At 50.5% G+C, this 15,762-nt stretch overlaps 4 protein-coding genes across 4 annotated transcripts; 1 reads left to right on the top strand and 3 right to left on the bottom strand.

The window, feature by feature from the left end:
- Positions 1-194: 194 nt before the first annotated feature.
- Positions 195-2,098, bottom strand: Asppvi_007454 (pseudouridine synthase PUS2; the record flags this gene model as incomplete). The annotated part of the gene is made up of 4 exons (XM_043303341.1): positions 195-420; positions 477-1,694; positions 1,750-1,953; positions 2,013-2,098. The coding sequence occupies 4 exons, from the start codon at positions 2,096-2,098 to the stop codon at positions 195-197; spliced, it is 1,734 nt and encodes a 577-aa protein (XP_043159276.1).
- A 659-nt stretch (positions 2,099-2,757) lies between these two features.
- Positions 2,758-4,237, top strand: Asppvi_007453 (putative transcription factor TFIIE complex alpha subunit; the record flags this gene model as incomplete). Its single annotated transcript, XM_043303340.1, has 3 exons — positions 2,758-2,852; positions 2,936-3,031; positions 3,106-4,237. The coding sequence occupies 3 exons, from the start codon at positions 2,758-2,760 to the stop codon at positions 4,235-4,237; spliced, it is 1,323 nt and encodes a 440-aa protein (XP_043159275.1).
- A 738-nt stretch (positions 4,238-4,975) lies between these two features.
- On the bottom strand, positions 4,976-13,322 carry Asppvi_007452 (putative ubiquitin C-terminal hydrolase; the record flags this gene model as incomplete). Its single annotated transcript, XM_043303339.1, has 13 exons — positions 4,976-5,061; positions 5,116-5,172; positions 5,245-7,328; positions 7,385-7,436; positions 7,496-8,059; positions 8,141-8,337; positions 8,395-8,498; positions 8,550-9,145; positions 9,202-9,352; positions 9,406-9,567; positions 9,636-12,372; positions 12,462-12,615; positions 12,689-13,322. 13 exons carry the CDS (start codon positions 13,320-13,322, stop codon positions 4,976-4,978), a joined length of 7,578 nt encoding a protein of 2,525 aa, XP_043159274.1.
- Positions 13,323-14,887: 1,565 nt separating this feature from the next.
- Asppvi_007451 (sugar O-acetyltransferase) lies at positions 14,888-15,746 on the bottom strand (the record flags this gene model as incomplete). The annotated part of the gene is made up of 3 exons (XM_043303338.1): positions 14,888-14,965; positions 15,038-15,434; positions 15,577-15,746. The coding sequence occupies 3 exons, from the start codon at positions 15,744-15,746 to the stop codon at positions 14,888-14,890; spliced, it is 645 nt and encodes a 214-aa protein (XP_043159273.1).
- Positions 15,747-15,762: the final 16 nt, after the last annotated feature.

Raw genomic sequence — 15,762 nt, 5'->3', positions numbered from 1 at the left:
ACTGCTTCCACACTGGCATAAGTGTAACGCTACGAAAAATCACCGACACTTCAATGGTGTAGACCTTGCAGGTCCTTTTGTATTATAGAGACTGTCGGACACACTTGAATCCCATCTTTATGCTTGGGAGGGGAGTATGTCTTCATCTAACAAATTCCTCTGCACTTTAACCTAGAAGAATCCATACGGCAGGCTCAACCACCCTCCTCACCATTTGCACCCTCACCATCTGACTCGGATTCCACAGCAGCAAGGGCCTCTCTCTGAGATTTTGGGTTGCGCTTACTAGCCTCCTGCTGTTCAGCCTCTGTCGCATCGGTAGGTGGCATGGGCGGTTTGGAAGCCGCCATACCACCCGACGTGATGTAAAGGAATGTCTCCTGGCCGAAGTGATCGATATGGTTGAAGAACACCGAGAACCTGTCCACTGGTCAGCGTCTGACTCGGAGAAGGGAAACATTATTGGAAAGACTTACGCATTCGCTTGCTCTTCCTCGCGGAAGATCCGATCATAGATCTCGCGCTGCTTGAACTCGTCGATTTCCTTCTGGTATTTGCTGAAATCGATCGGTTCCTTGCCCAGTGTGGTGGTTGCCTTCTTGTTGTAGCCGTCGAAGATGGGCCGTTCGAGCAGCAGACCCAGTCCCGGCGCCTTGGGGATGGCGATCTTGGTTGGTCCGTACGAGTCCACGATGCGCTGGGGATCGCACCCGGCTCGGACCAGCATTGTCGCCATGGCTACCATCTTGCGGATCTGGTGCATCATGAAGCTTTGGCCGTGGACTTTGAGGCTGAGCCACTCCGTGCCATTGATGATGATCGGGTCGCGGTCTACCTTGAAAGACTTGATGAAGCGTTTGGCGGAGGGGTCGCCGTATGTCTTCTGGATGGTGTAGTTGTAGAAATTGTTGGTGCCGACGTACTTGTCTAGTGTGGCTTGCAGGCGGTCCAGACGGGCGGCGGGGATGCGGTATGCGCGCTTGGCTTCAGTGTAGGCGGTCTTGACTTTCTTGACGGCCTCGTAGATTCGCCGCCTGCGGGCTTCTTCTTCGGCCGATGCCTCTGTGCTTTGGTCTTGGGCGGTCTGTTCCGAATCTGCAGGGTTGCCTTCGGATGAAGTTTGTTGCGACTCCTCCTTCTGACCAGCATCTTCGTCTTCTGGAGCTTTCTCCTCATCAAAATATAGAGCCTTTTCGACTATCTTGCGGAGATCTTCAGGAAAGGTGTCAAGAATAGGCTTGATACGCTCATTATCGACATCTTCCCAGTAGTTAGCTACCTCCTCCTGTCGGGCTTTGTAGCCTTCCAGGTCGCCTTCCTTCTCAGCAAGCTCGACAATCTTCTTGCCAAGATAAGTGCTGGGATGTGGCGGCAGGAAACAATAGCTTGGAATCAGATACTCATAGACACGAGAGTCGCACATCTGGTAACAGCTGAATCCCTTATTCGTGACCTGGATGTCCCAGACTCTGATCTGGGGGCAGAGCTTCTCGTTGATCTTCTTGATGATGTCTGGATCTTCGACAATCAGTTTCAGCGAAACCACGTTACCCGCCGCATGGACACCCTTGTCGGTGCGCGCACATCGGACCAAGGACGACTTTTTGGGGTCGGCAGCGTTGGCTTTGGAGATGGCGCCTGCCGCAACGAACGCGGAAAACAGATCTCCTTCGATGGTCTTTTCCTTGTCACTCCTGGGTGCAAGTCAATATCGTAGTCCAAAGTCCCATAGGTGTCTGGGAGTCGTACAATTGCATTCCATGATAGCCCGTCCCAGCGTATCCGATCAATACAGCAACCTTCTTCTTCGGCCGCCGCTGCTCATTTTCGATATCTTCCGGCGAGAAATGAGTCGCATAGATAGGCCCTGTCACCTCTTCACCGTTCTCAATCTTGCGCCGTTTGGCTTCGTTTTGCTCCTCATTGCGCGCTCTCTTGTCTACCATGTGCCGACTTGCCAGGTTAGTCGATGACAGCTGGAACTGGTGGATCATCTCCGCGCGCGAACATACCTCCATTCTGCCCTTCCCATATTCCGCTTCTTACGCTTTTCACCAGCTTCTCCTGGTCCTTCAGCTCTTCGTTCGTTATTGTCCATGGTGAGTTTCGTCTTTGCCAATGCTGTAATGACACTTTGGTTCCGAATTGCCGTTGCGCCGTCGTACAATCGACTAATTTAGTTTTCCGTAGCGATGGAGTGGCTATCGTGATGTTCCTGGGGGATGAACTAATCCCAGACAAGCACTGACGCAGAGAAACGTAGGCGCGCATGAAGAGACTTCTGCTGCATCTGGATGGCTTAACATTAGCGTTTTTTGACCTTTTTTGGCTGCGATTTGACGTCGGAGATACGCTACACCATATCGGGACTAGCGGGAGATCGATCGCACTATTCCTGAATCAAACAGCTCTTTGGCGCCTCAGGCAGTAACAGTGGGTGCCTCGGGCATGTTCTTTGGTTCCAGCCTTTCATCCAACTCGCCTCAACCTTCTCTTCTACCACGCTCCTTTGTCCCTGTTCTGCAGTTCTGTTGTCTTAAGGCTGCGTCCAGGCTATTTTACCTCTTCATTCATCCTTCAAATCCGATCTGGCCTCTTCGGCTGTCCGGTCGGAAAAGAATGTCCCTCGTCTTTCGTTAAAGCTCTCTTCGGTGACAACAAGAATCTTTGCGCCGCTCCCCTTCGTGTTTGCTTCGAGATCCGCGAGGTAATTACAGGTTTACCGTATTTACGCGATAACACTCAGTCTCCTCTGGGATGGATCTTGCCAATACTCTCATCCGGACCGTGGTCCGGGCTTTCTATGAGACTCGCCAGATTCTCATAGTCGATGCGCTCTGCATCCACTCGGTGTATGTCTCTTTTTCCGAGGGCTTAAAAGTGTCGGATGCCTAGTTATACATGGCTGACATTTATCTCACTTCACCTGATGTAGACTCCATGCGGAAGATCTTGCTTTCCTCCTCGGCATGCAGCAGAAGGACTTGCGGAAACTTTGCGCCAAGTTGCGCGAAGATCGTTTGATCGCGGTGTATGGCTCGCTTGCAGTACCAGACTAATTGGACCTGCAAACAAGCTGACATGTTTGACTTTTCCCCCGTGCAGAAGCACACGAGCCGAGATTCGAGATGGGTCAACCCGGCCTGTCAACCGTGAATACTACTATATCCCGTTACATCCCGTCGTCGACGCAATCAAGTTCAAGGTCTCGAAATTAACCTCGACAATCAAAGCTCAATACACACCAAGCGAGGAAAGGAAGGAATACGTATGCTTGCGTTGTGGCGCAGAATGGACGGAGCTGGATGTCCTCAGCCTGTACTCGGACGAGGGATTCGAATGCCAGAACTGCGGGGCCATCCTTGAGCGAACGGAGGACGTCAAAGGAGCCGAGGGAATCGATCGCACGGGACACGAGAAGAACAGCAAGCTCATGGCCCAGCTCGATAACATGCTGAAACTGCTCAAGCAGATCGACTCGGTCGAGATCCCCCCCAACGACTTCGAGACTGCATGGCAGCACAAGGTCGACGTCGTCCGCAACCAGCAAACACACCCAACCAGAGCTGCCATCGTCGTCCCCTCGAAACAGCAAGAGGCCGTCCGCGGCAACCTCAAGACCGACGCCACCGCGCTGGAAATCTCCCTCACCTCCACCGAGGAGAAGAGCGCCGCGGAGCAAGCGGAAGAAGCCGCGCGCAAGGCCGCCCTCGAGAAGCAAAACGCCCTTCCCGTCTGGCACACCCACTCGACCGTCTCCACGACCGCAGGCAACGTCAGCTACATCAAGACCGAGACTGACGGCACCATCAAATCCGAAATCAAGGAGGAAGAAGACCGCAAACCCAAGATCGAGGACCTGGACGACAAGGTCGCCGCATACTACGCCGAGATGGAACGAGAGAAAGCCCTGCAGGCCCAACGCGACGCCAGCAGCGCCGAAGAGGACGATTCAGACGACGAATTCGACGAGGAATTCGAAGACGTCGGCGGCGTCTCCGCTAGCGACACCGCTTCTCCAGCGGTTATGGGCGGGCCTACCAGTGCACCCACCTCTGCMCCGGTCGGTATCAAGCGCGAGTTCGACACGGATTCCGGGACAAGTGCGCCTCAGACCGCTGTGGGCACGCCAAATACCCCCGCCGAGGATGGACCGGTTGCGAAGAAGATCAAACTCGAGCCTGATGTGAAAAAGGAGGAGTCTGACGAGGATGACGAAGAGTTTGAGGACGTCTGAGGCAGACACTTGCCCGTCTCCCAGTAGTTTATACGGATCACGAGCGCGGGCGCTTGCGATCAGGTACTTGTAAAGGGAGTCTATGAAGGCGATTAGGATTTGCAATGCCTACCTGTCTCCGAGAACCTGATTTCACTCGGTGGTTGACTACTGGTTGGTTGGATATCACTGCTTCCGTAGGGAGCAGTTTCTTGCATCCATTGCGAAGGATCCTTACAATAGCCTGTACACTAGTTTCCGCATGAAAAAAAAAACAGTTGCCCATAACACAGATATCGATTGAAAGAACTTTCCATAGCTCTAGTCCATTCCTCTAAAACTTTTCTTATAATAGTAGCAACTGAGTTCGTTGCTCCATCTGGCTCCACAGCATCCGACCTTCCGCATCAAAAACGGTGTATAGTAAGGTCGGTACAACAACAACCAAAGACGCCTGAACGCACTCGACATGGAACCTCGTCATTACGATGTCTCAAAGAATAATCACCCATCACGTAACGCAAGTTCGGGAAACTGAAAGAGAAGGGAGAAAAGGTCACGGAGAAGTGCCAAACTCCAACCATGGTCGCCCGAAACAAAAGCCAAACAGCCAACGCCCGCTTCTGTTCTCGTTTGTCGGACGGGAATGCGAACGCCGACAAATGCAGAATCTGCAAGTCTGATGTAGAACTTGGTCATAAAATCGTCACTCATATGTGATTCAATCACAGCGTTTCATCAACTGCGTCGCCAATCTGCTCACGGTGAACCTGCCATTCCCATTTCCGAATCGCTCGGCAGCATGGAATTCTCTTCCCATTCATCTGGAGATGGTAAATCAGACACTGCCATCAAGGGTTAGATGTTGATAGGGGATCAAGGAGAAAAGATTAGCATACCCGAAGCCAGTTCTTCTGGCATATTCACAGATAGCTCATCAATGGCTGCACTGACGACTACGAGTAAATGGTTAGCAACGGTCCAGAGTAGAAGGGCAATGTAGGTACGGAATCGGGGGAAAAACAAACCTTGCGCCTGACGGACAACCTCTTGGTCATCTTCGCTGTCATCAAAATACGTAACCAAACAATGATCTATGACAGTTTTGACGCACTCGATCACCCTTGCTTCCACATTGTTGGCAGGCCCGGTCAAGAACGTTTTTCTTAGCTTCTCGACACTGTTGCGCACGAGCTCCTTTGCGATCTCGGCATGACGTGACTGCCAATCAGGGCCCATGTCTTCTGCTTCTGCGCTGAAGAGTATCTGGTGTAGAAGCGCCAAAGTGGTGTTCCTGACCGTCTTGTCAGGGAAGACGAGTAGAGTCGGAGCCCAGTCAGGTATTTTGTCCACAATCTGCGCCAGAAACCAATTCTTCTCTAGGCCAAGGCGTTCGTTTCGACTCGTCAACAAGCTTGTAAAGAATGCGAGATGCTCTCTACCGCCACTATCATTGATTGACTCAATGCCCTTGGCAACAAAGTCAATGAGTGTAATGATTCGGTTCTCATCAGGGCTCCTTTGGCAAAGAATCAAAGTCGCCTCTAGAAAGGGTGCACACAGCTCAGCGGGTTCAACCCTGAGCCCATCTTCCAAAACCTTGCATAGCGGATCCATTAGACCGGCTTCAGGTTCCGAGTCCAGCAAAAGACCGACAATAGCCATAGAAGCGTGAGGGTTATGATTTGGGTTTGGTTGAAGAATTTTCTTCAGAAGTGATAGCTCGCGATCCCTCCCGAGAGAACGAACGAACACATTTTCTGTGACCGTAAGTGAAAACTTGCCATTCGGTAAAGAGCGTCGCTCATCATCCGAGGTTGGGGCCACGGTGAGATCAACCTTTGCCAACAGAAATGCCAAAAGATCCATGAGTCTCCTGTGCGAGAATTTCCTGCCCTTCTCTAGAAGTCTGAAGTAAGACAGATATTGACGCTTCAACCTTTTTGAGTCTTCTCGATCGAGCCACACAATTTCCAGGCATTTGAGTAGAAACCCGCTATTCAAGATCGTTTCGATCTCATAGCTGCCCAGGTTGGCAAGAGACAGAAGAAATGCAAAGTAATCGTCCCATGAACGGCTGGTAGTATGGAGAACGGGCCATAGCCCATCTAGAGTGGCAACGACATTCTCGAATCCATCAAGGTATCGCATGTGCCATTTCTCCTTCGCACGGTCGTCAAGGTGTGCCTCCTCACGGAGCTCTTGAAGCCTTTCGAGCGCGCGCATAATGATCTTGATCGTACTGTCTCGGACAGACGCATGAGGACTTCTCAGTACCAGATTGCGAATACCTGCTGATCGCTCCACCACCCACTCGAGCACTCTGTGAGCTCCCTTTGGCAACTCATTGATCACTCCCACAAGCTCCGAGACGAGGACATCGAGACCCAGAGGCTCCCTGGTTCTCGCGATCAGTTGTTCTAGGGTATCTAACGCGATGAAGACCACATCCTGATCCAGTTTAGGCCTCTTGTTTGTGATCTCCTTATCATGAAGCCGGGAGAGGAGATGCCGGACAAACAAGGCATGATATGGGTCCATAAGACAGTATGTTCGTATAAAGACCTCGTTCTCCATCGCAATGTGGTTTGCTAGCGGAACTGGTAAGGACACATGCACTGGATGGTCGGCCTTGGAAGGCTTGTACAGCAATTTTTCCGACTCCATACTCGATATGCGTTGGTAGAAGAGCATGTAAGCGTTCCAGACCTTGTTGAATCGCACTTGGTTCACGGCGGCGGAGTGGACCGAGTCGTTGTAACCACCAAAACATTGATCTGCAATCTTGGATGGGTCGAACCTGCTTACGTCCGAATCATTGAATTCCACCCAAGAGCCTCTACCCCCAGCATTAGGCCTCTCCCGAATATATGAGTAGTAGTGCCCTGACTCGGCTGTTCCGCTATGAACCAGGACGCCGACGAGCTTGAAGACGTCCTCTTGGACATCCGAGTTCTGGTCAGAAAGATATTCAACTTTAAAGGGGCTCATATCAATGTGCTCAGGAAAGCGGAATTCATCATTGATTTTGCTCCGCATCATTGTGATCATGTCAAAGTCGAAGCGTTTAAGGTGGAAAATTAGGTTGTCCGGCACTTCCTTCAAGCAGGCCCTATACGGAGAAGTTAGCGTCAGTTGTGCTACCGCGGAACGCCAATTGCAGCCTACCTCTTAACGGCGTCGACATGTCGCCCACAGGACGTGCAAGAGTATTTGTTATCTAAAAGGACAGTCAGAATGGCGTCCAACCCACAACCTTTTTCTCCCAAAGTCGCTTACCTCCCTGCATTATCTCTCCTTCAACATAGGCTTGTAGACTCTCCTCGAGACTCGCTTTGCCCTTAATCTCGCATTGGATGGCGGAGAAAGGCTCCAGACGCTCGGAGATGTGAGGACACTCCTTGGACTTGATTTGCTGGACTAGCTGKCCGCCGTAGAAAGACCGAAACTTCTTTTTGTCCTCGGAGCCCGAGATCTGGGCCTCCCATCTGTCAAACAGCAGGTTATAGAATTCATCGACGTCCATTTGAATCGTTACATCAATTGGTTCGTTGTCGTAAGTTCGAATGTTATCTACCAGTCCTTGAGGATCAACATTCCTGAGCCAGGTTTCTTGCATGTAAGCAAAGAGCTTCTTCGTTTCAGCAAGTAACCTCTGGGAAGCATCCGGGTCTGAAAGGTGGAGTTGCAGCATGAAATCGCGGAACTGAACGTTCATAAACAGCTGGGTTAGAAGAGAGTTCAGATAGCAGGTGTTGGACAGATTCTTGAGTCCCGCATAACCTTCGGGAGCACGAATCATCTTGTGGCGATCAAAACACCAGCTGGAGGAGTATGTATAATCTGCCAGATCGCAATAGTTGATCAGTATCACATCAGTATCATAATAGTCAGGCCGCACGTGCCAGGAACGGGAATTTGTACCTCCAGGGATCAGGTCTTTGAGACAATCGACTACCGTGCAGTAATCCTCAGAATATTTGCACAATAGACTGAGGATGCCATAGAGCTCTTGGCGGGTCTGAGTGTGCATGACCGGAATCTGCGGAACGATGAGGTTGTCCGATTCCTCAGATAGGTTGGGGAAAAGGTAATTGTCAATGAGCTTCTCAGCAAGGTCGCTATAAGAGGATGGTGAGTGAGGGTCGGAAACGGAGCATTTGATCCAGCCAACTTACAAGGAGTCTACCCCAGTATTGCTCGAATCAGCTAAATCCAGGCACGACCTCAAAAGACGACAGAATCCCAGAATAAGGTGATCCACGGGCTCACGTCCGACGAACTTCCCAAGAGTTAGTGAGGAGAGCGGATACATGATGGGACTCTCACTGACCTCTTGTGTCTTATGACCTAGCATGACGCAGCTCCACTGCTTGAGATACTCGCCATATATGAGGTCCTTAGGCGATTGCTCTGCGACTGATTGGAACACCAGGTGAGCGATGTCGAAAAATTCCTGGGACTGTTCAGCATGCTCCAGAGTCTGCGGCATGATCTTCACAAAAGCATCCCAGATAGTTGCTAACATATCAACTCTGACCGGGTTCTCGGAGGCCATTGTGTCTGATGCATCTTGTATTTCCCCATCGACCGCTTTTGTTGGTTTCCTGACCAGCTTGGACGGGCTGCAGGCGACGGCGATATGTTCGATTATCTCTCTGCGAATAGGTTGTCGACTCTCATCCAAAAGGAGGGATACAAGGAGACAGTCTAACTGTGCCTGTTGCTTGATGACTTCCCAGAATTTGTGATCGCGCAAGGAACCCTCAGTGAGCACGGCAAAGCAGTTACAAACCAATCTCTGAAGTCGGGTTCCCAACAGGCAAGTCGAGGGCATTCTCCGTCCGATCTCAATTAATTTTTCCAATCGTTGCACCAGCTGGGCTGAATTTGTGATTGTCAGACAGTCGGCGGCTACAGGTGGTTTCACTGTGCAGTGGTCAGCACTGACGAGTACAAGGTAGCTGATTGCCAAGACAGCTTACCCATGAGAGCGTGAAGAAGGCATTCAACAAGGCTGGCGGCGATCTGAACTTTCGTCGGAGACTCTGGCAATGATTCAGGCGCCTCTGGGCGTGTCAGGGCAGAAACAACGACACGAATGCTGTGAGAAACAAATGCCTGATCTGGAGCCGACTGCGATGATATCAGCACAGCCCACGATGAGCGAGGTCGGGGATTGGACCAACCTCTAATGCTTCTTCTCTCAAGCAACTCGAAAGGGTATTTGCAGAATAAAGCAGACTATATGGTTTGTCCGCTGGGAAGATGTCTTCCTCAGTTTTTTGCAAAGATTTGACTAATTCAACCACTCTTTCTTGAGGCGGAAAGACAACGAGGAAGTCATAGATCTGCGATAGCCAGAGTAAGCGACGGAATCGTAAAGGAAACGCATGCAAGGCCAAAAAAGGATTCTCACCTCTCGAGCCAAGTGGTCCTGAAGATTGAGAAGGACGTAAAGGTCATCAAAATGCTTGAGCACCTCGGAATCTACCGGGGTAAGTGACGGGCGTCTACCAGTCGAGGCCACCTCGCGGCTGTCAGCATTCTTCCGGATTAAGAGCAGCCCAGATCCGATCTTCAGCTCACGTATTGTGAGATCAGGTTTCTCCAGAAGATCCAGACGTCGGCCACCTGTAATGGTACTAAACTTCGAGAACCCCGTGAGCTGCTCGAGTTTCTCAACTAACTCAGCTGCGGTAGCCAGGTCTCCAATTCGTAACGATCGAAATTTACTTTGGGCACTTCCGTTGAATGTTTGATACCGAATTTCAATCAGCTCGCCCTTCACCGGATGATCAGGCAAGTTCGGGGGTGAATTCTGCGGCGGGCTATATTGAGGCCTAGTCCGTAGCCCCTGGAGAAATTGGCGAAGAAAGAGCAGTGAACGACTGAACCGTATTGCGTCGGCTCGAATTTCACTTCCGCTGAGGTCGCTTGCCATTGACTCGTCAGTCCCATTGGCGGTGTCGCCAATGGATGGCTTCAAATGAGCCGCGGCAGACTTGAGCTGTTCGACACAACGATCCACCAAAGCAATATGAGTTGCCTCAACGGCCGAGCGCGGAGAGCGGTTGATCACCGAGTGATCGAGGTAGACCTCGATCGCAAAATTTGTGGCGTCTGTTTCGATTGAGCCGGGTGGAGCCGTGAGAATGAAATTCCAGATACGGTCCAGTCCGGGAATTGAGACGACCTCATTCTCTTTAGCGATCGGCGGCGGATTGAATCGGACCTCGTAATTGACCGCTTGCTTTGCAAATGCGAGCAATTCGGGAGAGTAGTCATTAGGAGACAATTTCGGAAGGTATTCTTGGATACACCGCTCAATGAATGGATTGCGTTTTGGGCTGCGTCTCATGAGTTCGCACAACATGTCCCAAACAGCTCGGCGGCCTTGTTCCACCAGTGTTTTGGACACGAGTATCTTTTCCCAAAGGACATCAGCCAGGTTCGCTGTGATAGAATCAGGGACTTTGTCAATAATGCGGGCAAGTAGTTGAATCCTGGATATGAATCCGGTCTTCGAAAAGGAGTCGCCAAAGTCTGTCTGCTTCATGTCCACTGTGTGAACCATTTCGGCAATGACCAGGGCCGGAAGATCAAAATCTGTGGCAAGCTTGCGTATCTCCTGTGTATCGTACCCTGGAAGGAGAGCGTTCAAGGCCTGAATGCTGCCGACAGTAAACTGGTTCATTTCAGCAATATCCTGAATGCAGCGTTCGTATGTCTCCATCTTATCACTTTCACTCAGCCCGACATTTATAAACGAGCTCAGCTGCGAGCTCGCAAATCTCTGCAGGAAAGCCTTGTGCTCTACCGAGAACTCATCAAATGCAGCACTCTCGCGAATGAGGCGCACGCACAAACGCAGAGGAACAGCATCCACATGTGATGCGTCCAGCAAGTCGTGTCGACTCCTCTCGCCCTGTTTTTCACGGACCTGATAGAGAAGTTGTTCACAGAACTCCACCATCCGTGCGTCAAACCGAGACAGGGGCAGCTCGAGAAGCTTGGCGCACAGATAGATTAATGCTGAGGACAATGCTGAATGCATGTGGAATGTCCTGGTAAGCATCCCAAGTACTTCGGATACCGTCCGGGGATCTTGTGACTCTGTCACCGTCTTCCAGATTGTATCCGTGTCTATGTCGCCGTAAGTAGAGGTAACTATCAGGAAGCCGACAACATTTCCACTTCTACTAATGAGCTGAGGGTGCGAATCGACGCCGACAATGTAGTCGACGATTTTATTCTCCCTCAGAAAGCCGACGAGGAATCGGACAAGCGGGTGCTCAGTGCCTGTAGGACTGTTTTGGATATATTGCCGCCATACGTTGACGAGATCCGCTTGCATGGTCTCTATGCCATGAACCCGCAACTCCATGCGGCCATCCTTGATATGCTTCTGCAGTACGGCAAACCTCCAAGCATAATAAATTATCCAGGCACGCTCATCTTGGGAGATAGGCTCAGGGAGCTCAATCAAGAGGTCTTTGGCGACCTGAGATGTGAAACTCGAATCGCGGCTGACGGCAAGATAGATACCCGAGATGCACCGAAGGATCGACTCACTCGCGTCGCTTGTGACCCAGGGTGACTTCTTAGCGATGTGAGCCTGATACTTCTCGTCAATGTCCCGAGCAAACTGATAGACCTGTTTCAGGAAAAGAGGGAAAGACGTAGATTCAGCGATACTTTCCTCCTCGCATATCTTCCATTGCTCGACGCCGGAGTCCATGATGTTGTGCACGATAGTGAGGGTGTGCACCAAGGAAGAAGAGAGCTGCGACCATTGAGGTCTAGAAACCAGGGCCATGAGGCAAGCAGCATACTCCGATAGCAGGTGGATCGTACCGAGTGGAAGGAACGCTATTCGAATATTGAGCTGAACGACAAGATCAACGATCTCGGAACCGTGAGTGCGTTCCATGGCGCGATAGAAGGGAATGCCGTGTAATTGTAATATCCAGCCCAACGCTTGCAAATACCCCCTTGACATAAGATCCGCGGCCTGCATATCTGTGTTCTCAGCCAGTTGTGCCAAGGTTAGTATATCCAAGCGCACCAGACGAAAGCCAAGCAAAGCAAAGTTGATAAAAAATTCCTCCAAGCAAGACCAGATTCCTTGACCATCGTCAGGCTCCAGAGGCTGCCTATAATGGGAGAATGATCGTCAGCAAAAGAAAAGTTCTGTCGCCTCGTCATAATCACAGACATCTGGTGTTTCAAGAGGACTGCTTACCCTCTGCGAAGCAATGACTCCACCAGCAAGGGTAAATCTTCCCAGAAGATTCGGTCATCCACGTAAGTTTCATCAGTAAATTGATCCAAGCTCTGTGCAATCTCATCGAACCAGTGCTTCACGGCCAAGAAAACACCGACATCATGTTGACTTCCTGCCCGGCCAAGCTCCGTCAGTCCCGAGTAGCTTCAAACACGCACCCAAATTATCAAATAAACCTTGCATACCTTTCTCGATGATTGCGCCGATCCCCTCCAAGTTTTCCCGTAGGTCATCGGCCTCTCGAAGCTTGGGAAAGGTCTCACTCAAAGGCGGCTGATCTTGGAGCTGCACTACCTCTGGTGTGACAGGGTCCCGCAAAGCTTCCCCGAGCGTTCTCCACGTCGAAGTGTTGGGGTCCTGATCCATGTCTTCCAAATCGGCCACCTCAATCTCCGGGCTCTGTGCAGGCGTCGACGATATCGAGACGACTTTGGGGGAATCAGCGGCTAGAGCAGCACTAGGCGGACCGGCGCCAGGTTGCTCGGCGGGAGTGTCTAAGGAATCAGTCGCCATGGTATCGGAGGTGGGAGATTTCACATTAATGGTCACTCTGCTGGCGGGGGCAGTCGACGCAGGGACGTCGTGATCAGTCGTTCCGGGCGTGGCAGGAGCAGCCGGCGTCGGCTTGGACATTCGAGAAATGGCAGCTTCGTCTATCGACAACGACTCAACAACACCGCTTCCACTGTCGAGACGCGGACGTTTCCGGGTGGATTGGGGACCGAGATCTTCCATGGAATCGCCGTGTGGACGCGTCGAATCGGTGGATAGAGTAGCGTCAGGCGGGGTGCTAGAGCTATCTAGCGGGGCAGCTGCCATGACATTTTCTCTATCTTCTGATCGAAGTGTGAGGGAAATTTGAGGTATAATAGAAGGATGTAGTAATGGTTGACAAGCTGATGTCTACCCACAAGAAGATAAGAAAATAATGTCTCTCCGCGTATGAGGTGATAAAACAGAAAAGCGAGAGTGTGTGTGAGAGTATGCGTGCGAAGCAAAGGGGGGGTATGTCAATGGATTATTATGTAGAGAGCGGAGAGCAGAAAGCTACATAGATAACGCACCAGACAGAAGGAAAAAGTGAGATAGGCAGCTATCAGTCTAATCAGTGAGACGATGATGATAATAATCACAAGTCTGGCGGAGAGGAGAGCACAAACCAAAGCAAACACCACCAAATCAAAAAAGCTTGGGCTTGGAGAGCTGAAAGAAGAATTAAACCTAGAATTAAGAGCAGGCAGCTCTGACGTTGAGGTGGAGAAGGCCCAGTGGGTCAACTGTGTGATTCAAGCGCTGGTAGGTTAACGTTTTTCTTTGTCTAGAGGCTATGAACTCATGGAGCCTAGGTGAGCGAGAGACCCTTGATACAGCTCCTCCTTTAGAGAGGCATTTCGAATGGAAGGAAGGCTCTACCTAAGTATTATTAAAACATCTTTCTGAAATATTCTGAAATAACTACGAAGTACCTAGGTGTAGTCAAGGCCTTTCAGTAAGGTACTATGAGAAAGACAACACTAAATAAAGTACGGAGTACAGAAAGCTCTTCTGCAATCCTCCGCGTGGCAGGTGATTAAGCTAGCTTGTTTCCTGCCCCTCTGAAGATGCTCTTCTGAATATTATTTCTCACTATGCAATTAGCGCCCTGGAATTTTTAGTACAAAAGTCGCGTCGCAATTACAGCCTTGTATGACACAAAAGAGATCCTGGTCGCCGCGAAGGTACCGAGAGGACTTTTCAGGAGTCAACGTCGAAGGATCATTATCATTAAGATTATTCATACCCCTTACTGATTCTTATGATGGGCCTCGTAACGTGCATGTACAGTATCACGTCTAGCTTAATTCGTTTAGAATGCGACTATTAACGCTTTGCATTAGCTAGCATTCTTCGCCAATCAACCTGCCAACCATCTGGAATTGTGAGGTGCCTGAGGCTGAGAAGAATTTGGCGTGCTCGGATACTCGCATGCCAGTAAAGAGTAAGTTCTGATGATGTCTCAGACATAACTACTGCCGCTTGATGATTCATCGGCAGATATTGGAATCCATTGTAGAAAGGTACGGACCACGGAGGATCTTCGTCTGATGCTCGTCCAAACCTAAATCTCCTGGTCCCCACAGAAGCTTCCCAGCCTTCTACGATGGACTTCTAGCGTGCCCAGCTTTTCATCTCTCTTAGAAGTTTGATCAATCTACTCAGTTTATCAATTCCTTGACTATTTCCTTGATTATTTCTATGCAGCTGAGTTTTGTTTTCTGCGATACTCATCGGGGCCTCGCATGGAAGTGTTTGTGCTACTTTGGACTTGTACAAGAATGCTAGCATACATTAAGACTGAGAGGTATGCACCTTGGAAATGTACGCCGAGGTTTGAATAGGTGCCATTACTCGGTCATCGATGTCTCAATCTTCCGAATGATCGTAGCTGGATTCCCAGCAGCAAGATGGAAAGGAGGAACATCCTACCACCATCATCATCAGTCACAAGAACAAAAGGGACAAAATGACCACAGCTGCTATGACTATGGACATACCTTAGTTACTACACTCCCCGCCCCAATCGTCGCTCCCTTCCCAATCGTAACCCCCGGGAGGACGATCACGTCTCCGGCCAACCAGCAATCCTCGCCAATATGGATTTCTTTTCCCAGCTCTGGACCCTCAGTTCCATTGCGCAGCGCAGGGTCCAGCGGGTGAGTTCCGCTATATAGACTGACGTTCGGACCTAGCATCGTTCGTGCCCCAATAGTGACAAGGCAAGTATCGATGATAACACAGTTGAAGTTGATGAACACGCCTTCTCCTAGCCGCACGTTGAACCCGTAGTCAATCCGGATCGGTGCCTCGATCCATGGCTCCCGTGATAGAAGAGCATCGTCTTCGGCGGGGTCCTGTTTTGGAGGTGGAAGAGGGGTCTTGTCATCGACGATGCTATCAACTATCAGCTGGAGTTCTGTGAGTATGGAGATCATGTTGCTCCCCACATCTCAAGGTAAATTGTCCGTGCTATGAGACCGTCTTCAGGATTGTACTCGGTGTCATTCACATCTAGAATCTCTTCAATATCACTTACTCTTTCCAAAGCTCGATTTGTCGCCGGCGGGATACATCACCGGCATTGTTGAATCGCACACAGGCACGTTTACAGCGGGTCCGAGCAGCTATCAGATCTGGAGTGAAGGCATAGTAGAGCTCCCCTCGGAGCATCTTCTCTTTCTCGGACGGCACTCTGGCGGAAGTCATATTACAAAGATATGGA

The sequence above is a fragment of the Aspergillus pseudoviridinutans genome (genome assembly GCF_018340605.1).
Source record: "Aspergillus pseudoviridinutans IFM 55266 DNA, scaffold_5, whole genome shotgun sequence".
In the NCBI taxonomy this organism is placed as follows: domain Eukaryota; kingdom Fungi; phylum Ascomycota; class Eurotiomycetes; order Eurotiales; family Aspergillaceae; genus Aspergillus; species Aspergillus pseudoviridinutans.
Note: the sequence above shows the minus strand (reverse complement) of the source record. Positions and strands in the feature narration are given on the sequence as shown.